The sequence below is a fragment of the Liolophura sinensis genome, chromosome 8 (genome assembly GCF_032854445.1).
Source record: "Liolophura sinensis isolate JHLJ2023 chromosome 8, CUHK_Ljap_v2, whole genome shotgun sequence".
Classification (NCBI taxonomy): domain Eukaryota; kingdom Metazoa; phylum Mollusca; class Polyplacophora; order Chitonida; family Chitonidae; genus Liolophura; species Liolophura sinensis.
Genome location: NC_088302.1, coordinates 26,988,199 through 27,001,964, shown reverse-complemented (window position 1 = coordinate 27,001,964; position 13,766 = coordinate 26,988,199). Strand labels below are relative to the sequence as shown.

At 38.0% G+C, this 13,766-nt stretch overlaps 1 protein-coding gene across 1 annotated transcript; it reads left to right on the top strand.

The window, feature by feature from the left end:
* The first annotated feature begins 124 nt into the window (after positions 1-124).
* Positions 125-8,360, top strand: LOC135472916 (phosphomevalonate kinase-like). The gene is made up of 4 exons (XM_064752647.1): positions 125-282; positions 2,200-2,263; positions 4,720-5,008; positions 6,679-8,360. The coding sequence occupies exons 1-4, from the start codon at positions 125-127 to the stop codon at positions 6,807-6,809; spliced, it is 642 nt and encodes a 213-aa protein (XP_064608717.1). The 3' UTR covers positions 6,810-8,360.
* Positions 8,361-13,766: the final 5,406 nt, after the last annotated feature.

Genomic DNA, 13,766 nt, shown 5'->3' with positions numbered 1-13,766 from the left:
AATTTTTCGCATCAGATGTTTGTTAGATAAAGCAAGCCTGTTTCCCACTACCTCCCATGCGGAGCTCACGCTCAGACCACATGCTGTAGCAACCCACGCCAGATCAACTCTGCTGCACGAGGCTATGATCGTCACCACATGTCACACTTGTAGCGAAAGCAAGACGCGCAAGATGACAAGCTCATGTATTTCGACCGGTGCCAAAAAGCCACAAGTGATTTTTGTGTTCAGCGGAAAAAGGAAGACGGGAAAAGATTTTATCACAGATCTCCTGCGAAATAGGTGAACTGTTTATCTTACGTTACAAAGGTATCCATGTTCTAATCGTCCACCTAGATGAACTCTGAATTTTTTAAAATTCCAACATTCTTCGTAACACTGAAATTCGCGACATGTTTTTTTTTTTTTGAGAGATAGGCCGGCCTACATGTAGGAATATCACAGCTTCGAGTCGCGGGTAGGAAGTCTCACTTATCTGGAGTTACACTTAAGGGCTACAGAGAGGTGTGTGTGTTTATATGCTATAGGTAGGAAGGTAAAGGCTACGGGGAGGTTACTAAAAGAAAGGATCTCTCTGTATCGATTAACACGAAGTGTTGGGAGAGTTACAGGGAATAACTGCTTCTAGATAATTTGTCGGATCGGCAGTAAGTCACATTTACTGCATCTTCACATGCGCATTAAATCTAAGCTTGCGTAAATGGAGGTTAACAGAATGGTCCCCATATTCAACAAAACTGTTTTGAGTCTTGCCGAACCAAAAATGATCCATGACAACCACACAAATTCACAAAATAAATATATTTTCAGACACTAGGCCGCAATAGTTCTCTCTTAGATGGCCAGAGATGCGTTCTCAGCCATTTTGAGGAATTTAATTTGCTTTTATGTAAGGTAGGCCTAATATTTTTTTGCCTCCTGAGAGCTTCCCTTGGTATATATATATACTAAAACATGTTAAAGGTCTATGGAGCAAACATTGTGGACAAAAGTCCCTCTTCCAACTCTTTCCGTTATGTTGGAACCAAACTGTAATATTTCTCTACCACTGAACGGTCTATTTAAAGTGCTATACTGTATTTTTATGCAATACCGATCAGACTGCCTTTATATAAATGTCAGTATACTAGTATTGTGTGGAAAACATCAAATAAACGGACTGGCTGGGAGGCTACTCTAAAACATTACAGTTGAATGACGGTGGTTGTTTGCATAGATTGTGGACAGCTAGTCAAAGTTTTGGGACACCCAATGAAAGTTTTGGGACAACTGGCCTGCTTTTTTTTAGCCAATGTACATGTAGCTGCTGCAGGAATATTTATAGTTTCTTTTTTCTCACATGGTTAGTACATCTAATGAACAACATACTCATATCTTTACTGTTCCAAAAGGCTGGGAAGAAATGTAATAGTCTGCTTTTAGCACTGCTACATGTAGTATCTGTACCAAAAGAACTAGAGTAATGCCTGAGGAAAACCACAGACCACATAAAAGTGTCATGGTTAAAACAAATTTGGGGGACTGGTATACTTTGAAAGTCTATCTGAGCACATTTAAAGGCCCAGAGTCCATGTAGACCCTGGAAGCACACTGACCCTTACTGTTAGGTCATTTTTAATACTCTAAGACTCTAAAAATATGGATGGATATTTATCTCTGGATAATCAAGAGCTCGGAACTTTAGCAGTCGGATGCTCTAGGACCCCAAGCATTTTAAAGGAGTGACTGAACAGGCGGGAAAAGTTAGTAATCGACTGTTTTCCGAAATTTTACAATGCTTCTTAACAGGATGAATCCAAGGGAAGCAACCCATGACTATTTGTGCGCTATGACAGATATAAAAGAGCGAAGTTTAGACTATATCCACTGTTAACGATTGGTTTTGAAGTAGCCTTCCGAATCGCAAGCGCAGCTATGCAGTATGAATTTAATTTGCGTATACCGAAGGTGCAGAGTGGTAAGAACTAATCATTGGGGGTTATGTATGGATGATAAATCAGACAGGGATAAAATGAAAATGTTTTCTTCATGATGACTGATAAAAGCAGTCAATACACCAGACAGTGTGATATGCTACTAAAATGTACATCTCCAGAGGAATTCACTAAGTGCCTATTTCTTGCTTGTCATTATTCTGGGAAATTAGAGTGGTTACTAAATTAGAAGCTGATAAAGACGTATATCTGCTTGTAATTGTAGACTAAAAGATGAGAGATGTGCCATTCTGAGGCTTTCAGGGCCTCTTAAGGAGCAGTATGCAAAGGTAAGATCTGATTATTCTTCTCTTATCTATGATTTGACATCATTAGTACATTCATTGAGCCTAATTAAAGATATCATTAATTATTTTGTGATGGAATATTGTCAATCACCTGATACCATTAGTTATGTTAGGAACATGTAATAATTGGTGGCCTGATATCATGAGACCTGGTATTATCAGTCAGCTGATATCATTGCTGAATTGACATCAGGGGATGACATGATGTATCATTACTGATTGGTGTGATATCGTTTATAATTTATCATCATAGTGAATGAAAATTAGTACAGTGTAACCTAAGATACGATGATGACATCATCAGGATTATTCACTTTATACTATATCTGTGATGTGATATTCATGTGAGTGACCCCTTCGGTGGGCTTATTGTTTGAGTGTCCGATTTGGTGGGCTTATTGTTTGAGTGTCCGCTTCGGTGGATTTGTTGTTTGAGTGTCCACTTCGAAGTAGTGAGCCCTGCGATCAAACCAAGGTTGGGTCATACCAAAGACGTAAAAATGGTACTTACTTGGCATTCAGCACTGGTTTAAAGAACCAGGAAACAAGACTGGTTGACTGCTACAGTGGGAGCAAATTACAAGTACTGTAGTTACAGTACCTTAAAGGCACAGAAAACACTAAAATCAAATATATATCAGATTAAAGACCATTAGATGCTATCTAGAAAAACAGATTCTGCCGTAGTCTGCAGTGCCTCAAAACATATCAGTAATATCACTTTCATATGTTTTGGTTGAAATAGTTCGTTTTAAGGTCCATGCGGTGAATGCATTAATAGATCTATATGTATAATGAATATTGAATGATGAAATTGACCAGTTTGTGTGCTTTTAGTGACACAGACCTGATCTGACGTCAACGGCTCCATTATAGTCAGATTGCAGAATCCAAAGTTTCAGTTGCATTTTACTTCGTTGAAACAATTGTAAAAAAGAAAATTTAACTATTTTTTGTGGACAGTGCTTAGTAGTGTTTCATGTGACATGTACTTCACATTGGAGTCCTCTTTGCCTTTAAGGAAACCATCTACTTTTGGCAAGTTTAATACTGAAGAACTTTTTCTCATGAGGCGTTTTGACATGAAAAATGGCGTACTTTGAGTGTTACTTTGTGCAATTGGCCACATTGCTTTGGATCACGGCAGGCTACTGGATTTAAATGCGGACTAAGTGCTTCGGCCTTTAGAACTGTACTTTAAAGGCATTTATACCCCCCCCCCCCCCTTCAATCATATGACGACGAAGGAGTCCTTAGAGTGCTTGTACGTGTAGCAGGACGGATTTCCACCATTCCTTTTATCTAGTACTGCTTTACCGAAGGCAAGTAACTGGCCCGACCCGAGCCATAATACTGACATACTGATGCGAATCAGCCAGTCCTTGTACTATACCCTTAATGCTGAGCACCAGGGATTAGGTTTAGCCTCACGACTGGTGTCCTTGTGCAGAACTAATCTGACCTATAATCAAATCCATTACAAAAATCTAGTGTTGGTTAGATTTGTGTACAAAACAGTTCACCGATGTGGCGTTAAGCCATAATCATTCGTTCGTACCTTGTTCGACAAGCACAAATTACACCTCTTATTTTTAGAAACTTCTTATAAGCGCACAAACATTCAGTTCCTAGGTTTTCTCCATCGCTTATCTATTCTAAATTGCATTTTGTGAAACTTGTGCGAGATTATTATGTTACTTGTGCGAGATTATTATGTTATGGAAATTTTTATCAAAAATAGTTGCCTAACATTTTTGACAGGTGATACAATAGTTTTTTTTTTGCTTTAGCTGATAAAAGAAATCAAACTCGAAATTCCGCTTTTAAACCTCCCCAGGCTATAGCCAGCAAATCCCTCCTTTCTTTAAAAGTTATAGAACTGCGGATTGTCATAGACGTAGTTTGGTTTTGACATTTTTTAAAATTACTAATGACTTGTTGCAGAAGTCTGTTGTTTTCAAGGCATGATTTTAGTCTTGTTCATGACTTCCTAGAATGTCTTTTGCTATGAAATAGTCCGTACTATTTTTTTTTGTATAATTTTTGCAGCATATGCACCACTCTCTACGTTTGCTTTACATCACTGCCACCTCTAGCAAAGTTTGTACAGAATCTTTAACAATGCCAAGGTCACTGGGGTCACTGTGATGAGACAGGAAGTCACGTCAGAAATCTCAAAAATTCTGCCTCATATTTTGTTAATACATATACACACACTGTACATACACACATTTCGAATACTACATTATACGCATGCATTCTGTTTATCATGCAACATGATTCTAGCCAACACTTAAAACAGTTTTGTTTATGAAAGTGTGCTAAATACATATAGCTCTTCCAAGGATCAATCTTGTCGAGTGTTGAGGTGGTGGCAATGATGTAAAGTGGGCTTAATGAACAGCACATGGACTGAAATGTGATTTATTTTGTTGTAGGATCGTGACTTGGACTTTCAAAAACTACTGGATGCATCATCGTACAAGGAGAAATATCGTGCTGACATGATTGTCTGGGGAGAAGAAAAACGCAAACAAGATCCTGGTTATTTTTGTCGATTGGCCACAAGTGGGAAGGGATCCGAAAAACCAGTGTGGATTATCAGTGATGCACGACGAAAAACAGATGTTGATTATTTCCGAGAGCATTATCCCAAAGAAACAGTCACAGTTCGAATCACTGCTGATCTTGCTGTGAGAGAAAAAAGAGATTTTGTTTTTACTGCTGGTAAGTACATGTACACTGTAGATGAGGGATACGTATTTTGTTGTCTTCTTGGGAACTGGGACAACCTTTGCCCAATTTGTGTTGAAGCTTTGACTGTTGAGGAATGTCTGATTGTCTTGATTGTTGTTCGTTCATGAGTATTGTGACAATGCAGTACCTTTAAGCAATATCTAATTAACATCTCCAAAAGTTCTGGGCCAAATTTAGAGTTAATCGACTCTTGGGGCATCCTCGTGATCTGTTCACTGATGATATTTTGGGAGTCTGTAAAGTTTTCCAGTGATATTCCCTTTCAGTTCAAATGTCATGAAAAGGAAAGTCAGATACATGGTTTACAACTTGAATAGGTTAATTTTGACAATATTTTGATTTTGTATTGACTGTTTTTTTAGTCATTTGGTAACTTTACCCCAAAACCTGACACTCGTGAATGTAGACATCTACCATGGTTAGGTTCATTGTAGCCAGTATAGACAAGGTAAACATGTGCCACAAAAAATGACTGTCCGAACTAAATTTTCAAAGTTGAGACCAATGGGTGTGAATTGTTTTACCTACGACTGTTAGACATTACACAAAAAGGCATAGTCATCAGAAAAGACTAATTTATTTACAGATTTTGCCCTCTAAACGGCACATTACCCCCATATATGACACGATTAACCAAGAATGACAGGGGCAATTTGTGCTCGTTACAACACCGCATATGGCTTCAGAGGCTGTAGACATTATTTTAATTAATGTGTAATTAACATCGAGTCATTTTGGCTGGTTAAGAAAATACAGGTACGCTGACGAAATGGAAGTATAGGCCAGTAGCTATCTCAGGTGAGGATTACAGATCTCGTAGTTTGCCAGACTGGCATAAGTTTACAGCAATTTAAGCCCACCTGTACTTTGCTTATGTTGTACCCTGCGTCAGCGTCCAATAACAGGGAAAGTAATGTTAAACAAAATGTTAGTGTTGGTATCTTAAAAAAAATACTACAGGTATTGAAATTAAGGTTCAGACACATGTAGAGCATAATAACACGAGGGGGATACTCCATCGTTGATACGGTGTGTGCATATTGAACAAGGTAAATTACCAAATTCCTGACTTAGTGTATTGTGTATTTGAAATTAAACAAAATGTTAGGAGTGGTATCTTAAAATGTACTGAGTGTATTGATATGAAGTTTTACATTCATATAAAGCACATTGACACAAGAGAAGTGTACCATCACTGATTCTCTGTGTGCATATTAATTTACATAAATTACCAAATTCACGTCTGTACTGTATGTATTGAGCTGGTGTTATGCATTGATATGTCTCCTACAGGCGAGATCTTTGTTAGCATTGCTGGCAAAATTTAAGTATAAGAATAAAACACCGGTAAATAAAATAAAGCCTTGGTATGTAGAAAAATTGAACTAAGTAAAGTTTCTTTGTCTTGAAAGCCATTATTTCTAACGATCAAACAATTTCAATTACCTTGTTTACATCTTTTTATCTCAATAACGGAAGTGCTCCAAAAATGCACAGTATCTTTCAGTACTGTGCTGTTAACGCTCACATATTTAGCGGTATGAATGTATGCAGTTACGTCCCTTATTATTGAATTTGACGTAATTTTGGAGTATATTTTGTTTTTATAAAGGAATAAACTTTGTGCTTTTCCCTGGTAGGTATTGATGACGCGGAGTCCGAATGTGGATTAGATGAAGGTGTGGAATGGGATGAGATCATAAAGAACAATGGAGGACAAAGTGACTTGGATCAACACTTAGACAAACTTGTTCAGAAATGGTGTTCATGATAAATATTCCCTTTGATAGGAACTAATTTATAAATATTATTAACTCACCTATGTGACGTAAGGAGAGGTATTGTGGGACTGGGAAAAGTGTTAGTGTGTCCAGTTAAGCTTGCGTTTTTTTTTTTAATCCCCTGTATAATGTTCTCTTATACACTGATAGAAGGTTAAAGTTTTTTTTTCTATTTATGTGCTGCTCTCTCTCTCACATGAATTGAAGATTAAGCTTTTCTTATCTCCCTAGTCTACGGTATTGTATGTAAATGTCATCTTCAGATGGAAGTTTAAACTTTTTTTAGGTTTAACTCCTGTATATTGGGCTCTCCTACATGGATTGAAGATTATTTTTTTTTAGATAGGGCCTACTGTTGGAAGGTTGAACTTTTTTTATTTGTTTTGATTTAGTAGCTTTGTGAATGACTTTCAGTGTGAAAATTTACACGTTATATGAACTCCACTTTGTTTTCTATCTAAAAACCTTCCATACCGGGCTACAGTTTCCAGTACACAGTGTTTCTGTGACTACTTTTTTCGAAATTTCCCAAGTTTTATCTATATGTTGTAATCAAGAAGACTTTTATGTAGGGCTACATATTTTGTGCACAGGCCTGCAGACAGGAAGGAGAACAAGAAAGGCCTTGATAACCAGATTCCACTGACAATTTTACCAGATTTGTCATTGTTTTCAGCTTGCCTGTACAAAGAAAGGAGAGGTACTATAATAGCATTCAAAGAAACACTTTCAGGTTATTTTTTAATAGCTAACAGTTGAGAATGTGTGTGGTGCTTGCGACTTTACATCAACCATGTCAGCATGGTAGGTAACTGCATTCAGATGTTACCTTTTCACCCAAGTATTGATATATTTCATGTTCATAGTTTCATTAGGCAACTATTGATGCAGATAAATGTGGTCTTTTGTTTCTCTGTGGCGTACCCATCTCAAAATGGAAGGGGCTGGAAAATATGTGCACTTTACTATGACCTCTAACCCTAATAATACGTACTCGAGCGAGTTTGTGCTCAAACTGACCACAAGAAGGTTTTTTTTTCATATCATAGCTGAACATTTTCTCAGGCATTCACAGGGTTACATTTGCCGAATGCAGTTCGTGATTTGCATACAAAGACTATTTACCACCATGACGTTTTTTACCAATGCATCGATTTACAGCCCTTAAACATACGTCACTACTCTGCAATCTTTATGTATACATTAAACAGTCGCATGTAATTTTGTCATAATTTTGGCTTTTCTTGTTGATTTTATGGCAAGATTTTAGTGCTAATTAGAGAATAACATTTGTGTATGTCATTACCATTCAACTTCATTTGGGTTTAGAGAAAAGTATTTAAATGTACATGTACCTCACGTGAGCATTATGAAGTTTTATGAACTGGTCAATCAGGCGAGCTATACCACTGTTCTTTTATGACAGAGTTGTGATGAAGTTAAAGATGCCATGCTCACTTTGTAAAATATGTTGTTAAATTGGATGAGATAAAAACACTGTATGGGACCCATGTCAATAAAACGATATTGGCACATATATGTACATGTATGTACTGAGTGTGTCTTTACTTCTTCTACAGTATGAAAAAAACGGATGTTTAAGAAACATTTTTAGTGGATCACTGCGGATTTTGGCGCTGACTTTATTTATAATTTATGAACTTGAAGTACATATCAGAATTGTTTATGGCGTGCACCTGCGAGGTAAAGCATACTCCTTTCAATGGTGTTTCATTGATATTTAAATTTTCTTCTCCTTTAAGCTTTTAACAAGGTACGAGAGCGTCTCGTCATGGGCTTCCGGCTTGCTGCTGCTGAAGCTGTAAGGTAGGGGTGGCCCTACTTCGGTTGTCAAGTAGTCAAAACAGTGTGATTTGCAAAGTCTCAATTAAATTACATGTGGCGTTTTATTTATTTACAAGAGGGTGAGGGGAAAATATTTACAGTAGGAACATAGGTGTCAGTATCACAACATGACAGGGAAGATCGCACACGATCAATTCTTCTGAAGAAGGGGTAGAAGGAACACCGTGGTCACGGTATATGTACGCCTATGACGCTCAGGAAAATGTTATGCGGTGTGGGTGTTCAGCATGCTTTGAGCTTCCCCTAAAAAGCTGAATATAAATTACCCGACCAGTTTTACTATTGCCAAAATCGTCATTTGTTGCTGGTTTCAATAGCATTCAATTAGAATTATGTAGCCCAGTCTTCAACCATGTAACGTCGGTCACTGACTTTATTCTTTGTCGACTGCTAGCAAACAAAATCAGGGCTGTCACAGCTGTTTTATTACACACAACAGCCGTGAACAAATACCAAAACACACCTTACAGCTGTAAGTAATGAACATGTGCATTTGCCAAGCCATTTAAGGACAGCTGTTCCATGCATATGTACATGTATGCCTACTTGTGCAAGGCGAAGTACAAACGCGGCCAGGTAAAATCAGAACTGCATGTCACAGTTATTTTATTATACGCTAGCCAGGGGGAATAGAGGCAGACATTGTACAGCTGTACAAGATGAACATACAACCTATTGGGATACATTTCACCACTGGTGAGGTATCCCTTTGTTTTGAGAATGGTTGGCCATGTTTCCAGCTCAGCTGGAAGAAGGGATATTTTCCCGTGTGTGTCTGGCGTGATTGGAGCTAAAGTGCACAGAGTATCCAGAGCTGGATATTGGTTGGTTTCCGAAATATAGCTGTAGAAACAATGCGACAAGATTTACTTTAAAATGTGGACGTTTCTAAAGACATATCCAGAACCCAATAGGGATCACGGGCGTCACATACAAATGAGATGGAAATGAATTATATCAAGACATAGTAAACGCTGATATTATCATATAAGGATGGTTAGTTTTATACTTTTGCACAGTATTTTTCCTTCATCACAAGCTGCAAACTCCTTATTTTTCACTAGGCTTATTGTTGTTTAACGACAGACTCATGACCTTTTCGCTTTTACATGTATACGATTGTGGCCAGTTTGTGAGAAAGCGCAGTGCCCAGTATAAATGACCCATCTTTGACAAGTTACTGATAAACATTCTGTTACGGTATTGAAAACGGCAACAGAAAACAGACTCAGTGACTCAATATTACAATGTAAACAATGCTTTATATATAAAATGAGACGTACAGTTTTACAGACAGTTCAACAACAACAACAACATACACATCAGTATTACCGGTCTTTACAAGTTTCCAGTTCACCTTTGCATCCCAAGGAATGTATTCCAGGAAATCCAACGTAAAGACCATGGGATAAACACACAATTCACACAAGTCACAAATTGTCCTAGACAGGTACTTCGCCAGGTTAGCGAACACGAACACAGTACACAGGTTACACAGAACTGGAACAGTCAAGCCTTTGAATGACGTCACACCCGCAGAGCACAACACAGGGTAAATACAGGCATGGAGGTATAATCCACTTCAGATCAGTCACAGCTCCCGCAGAAGCTCACAAACGAGCCGTTCAGAGACGTAGAGTAATGTCACCTTGTGGCAGAACGAACGTCCTTTGCAAAACTGAAAACTTCAGTTTAGAGTCCTTGACGACCTTGTCGGTCAGGTGAGGTCAGCGTGTTAAACAAATTACACAGTCCACACTGTATAATCATAATCAAGATCCGAACACCAATAAACGTGACTTCCGCAGAAATTCACATAAACCAGACATCAGTACTACTGTGGTACATAAACGGTGCCGGCATAAAAAACTGTCCTCCCAAATGAAACTGGCATCACCAGCTCATATCAAAATAATGGACTCGATACGAGAGCGTCTCACACTCTCCTGGCTCCCAGTGGATGCAGCAAAAATACCTCCCCTCTGCACAGAAAACACGGCTTATATACGTGCCAGGTGGATTCAACTATTCTTAGACACAGAATTAACAGCCAATGAACATCCAGTTAAATAAACAGAGCATTGAACAAGGTGCTTTCGGCCAGGTCCGCACTGTACATATATAACAGGGCCTGTTATGCTTATAACATATAACACAAAGGTCCGCAGACTAACAGTACATGAAGACGTTAAATAGTCATACATAACAATTCAAACACCAAATAAGTGAACATAACTGAGTGCAGAAAAGTGTAGAAACAGTGCGTCAGTAGTCGTAGACGTAAAGAGTGATGAAAACTGGCTTCTAACGATATTCCAACTCGGAGGATTTCTCATTGTTGCTTATCTTAATGGAGTAATTTTTTTATTTGGATGCTCAAGAAAAACTTTGCGGCTTACTCAACAGTTGCAGTTTTAAGTGCATCTGATCTTTCCATCTCTCTTTCAATACCTCCCTCGTTCACTCACTCCCGCTCTCTGTTCTGTAAGCATTTCCTCTTTTTCTTTGTCGCAGACTCATTCGTACTTTCTCTCCTGTAGCCTTTCTCGTCTTCTTTAGTCGCTTGTAAACAAACACGCTGTCGCCTGGAAAATTCGGCCCGAAAACTGAAAGTTTGGAGCCTTACTACACGAATATTGGTCATTTTCTGAAAGCTGGAATTTTGCACATGAACTTTATTCAACGAAATCTATCATACTGTGGAGTTATAATTTTCAAACCTTGATCCGACTACCTCGTTAAGCCGTTTCTTCTATTGTTTTTTATTTTTACATATATCATATGTAAGACTTACATCCCGCAACTACCTGTGTAGCCTTTTGTTGGGATACATTTATTTCTACTGGTGCTCGACTCTGTGTATAAATAGAAACATTATCTGAGAATCGCCAATTTCTATCTAGCTGAAAATGATGAAAAAGATATGTATTTTATTCATGAAGACCTTAGACAGGTTTTTGATGTATATTTGATGGGGATTTACAATTGCAAATAACAACTAACGTTAATAAGTAAATTCTATCCAATTAAATCTCCAGTTTTAAAATGTAAATAGAATAAAGATGAAGACAATTTAACCATGCAAATTTCAGCACAATTAAGAAAAAGATCCGTGCATAAGCGGGATGGGAGGAGTAACTCACAGTTTACAGTTCAGTGGACAAATGTTACAAACTAACTGTAGACGTCTTCTGATAGAGCTTCCAGCCTGTTATATTTATTTATGTATTTGATTAGTATTTTATGCTGTACTTAAGTATATTTCACTCATACGACGGGAGACTACCCGGAGCAAACCGTGACCGCCAGAATTGTTACCCAAAATCACATCACACAACACAGGAGATATAGCAGCACACAAAATGGCACTTCACTACCCTGATTGAAGTCCATCTATGTACAGTATAAGGGGGAGAAAGTGATGGCACCTTGTCATCTACTCAAAGCTCGCAATTACCCACAGCACTATCACGGATTATCAGGAATTACTCCGTTATAGTGTACTGATGAATCCTTACGGCGTACACAAACTACAATTTCTTCTTGAAATACGACCAAAAAGTATTTCCATCTCCGTTCTACTAGACAAGAATTTGCACAACAGCAACTATTATTATTACAGTCCTATGAAAGTGTTATGTGGTGTTCCAGTCGATAAGAACTATTTGTCCATGCTAAACTAACTCGATACGTAGTCCTGAGGGAATGTTGTCGGGATGTCGACATGATGTGTGAACTATTTTAGGGCGGAATTTATTGAAAAGACCAATTGTTAGGCAAACGTGACATCAGCACAAAAAATTGGTAAACCAGTACACGCAGTTTCAATGACAGATTTGCCCGTGAACGCCTGATGCTACGATGAAGGTCAGATTTTTAAAATAGGTCGAGACCATATAGATAGACTAAATGTAAAATGTGAGTTTCAATTCTCCACCTATGATTTTTCAATTTAAGTAAACCTACAGATCGACAAAAGAAAGCAATTGATATATACACTCCCATCTATTAAAGAGAGGAGCATGGAATGCCTCGGATGCAGCAGCGACACCACCTGACTACCATATATGTAAATGGCGTGGAGTTAGCTCTTATCACCCCCGCGCCATTAATGACAGAAGAATATGAATCAGATCCTCGACATTATGCACAACATACTACAAAATGCTCCGAAGCCACTTCGCAGTTTAAGCATTTGCGTAGCCCAGGATCACTTTATAAGTGAAACAATGGCCTTGGTCTGAGACAACCCGTGCGGTCAGAGGTCCGCTTTTTGCATGAAGAAAATCAACACACATTACCATAGTTCAATTAAATTAAACGCTGACGTCTATTTTCAAAAATTTCTGATATGTACCTGTTGAGGCAGGCCAAGTTTTGAGACCTCAACGTTTAATTTAATTTTAGTTTAATTTAATGTAATTTAATTTAACTAACATTAACATCAACATGTCCCGTACCTGACAAACCTAGTAGAAGGATTCAAGAACGCCACATTGATCAACCGTTCTACGCCCACGATGTACAACTACATCTGGACAAGAATTAATCTAACGTATTATTCCCGGATCTTCAGGTGGTCGAAACAGTTGCTTAGGCTAATACCAGAGAGGCTGGCTAACGTTCTATATTTCATCTCAGCATCAACACAGAAATACATGAAGAGAATAAACCACATTTACATTTATTTTATTCAAAATAAAGTTGCAGAAGATGCACGGTGACATAAAGTTAGGTAAAAGTAGCAGTTGACAGAAATGTGCAATCTTGAATAATACAGCTATATCATAGTTTTGGAAGAAAAACAAAAAACGTTCAAGGTTTGTAAATTTTCTGCTTATGATCTCCTTATTTACAAATTACATAACGTACAGTATACCTGCTACATTGCATTCGTACCTTTCTTTCACCCAATTTGAGAGTACGGCGCTAAGACAAGCAGAGCAATTAACACCACGGCGTAAAAAGTTAATAATAAAGTTACTATGAAAGAGTATGGGACAATAACCAACTTTCAGTATATTTGCTTCACCACATATTTTTAGATTATTTATATGGACCTAAAATTACAGTGGTTTAAG

Excerpts from the sequence above, each read along its gene's own strand:
- LOC135472916 (XM_064752647.1), top strand. The coding sequence starts at position 125 with ATGATCGTCACCACATGTCACACTTGTAGCGAAAGCAAGACGCGCAAG. Across the intron at positions 283-2,199 it reads ACAGATCTCCTGCGAAATAG|ACTAAAAGATGAGAGATGTG; the intron begins GTGAACTGTTTA and ends TTGTAATTGTAG. Across the intron at positions 5,009-6,678 it reads AGATTTTGTTTTTACTGCTG|GTATTGATGACGCGGAGTCC; the intron begins GTAAGTACATGT and ends TTTCCCTGGTAG.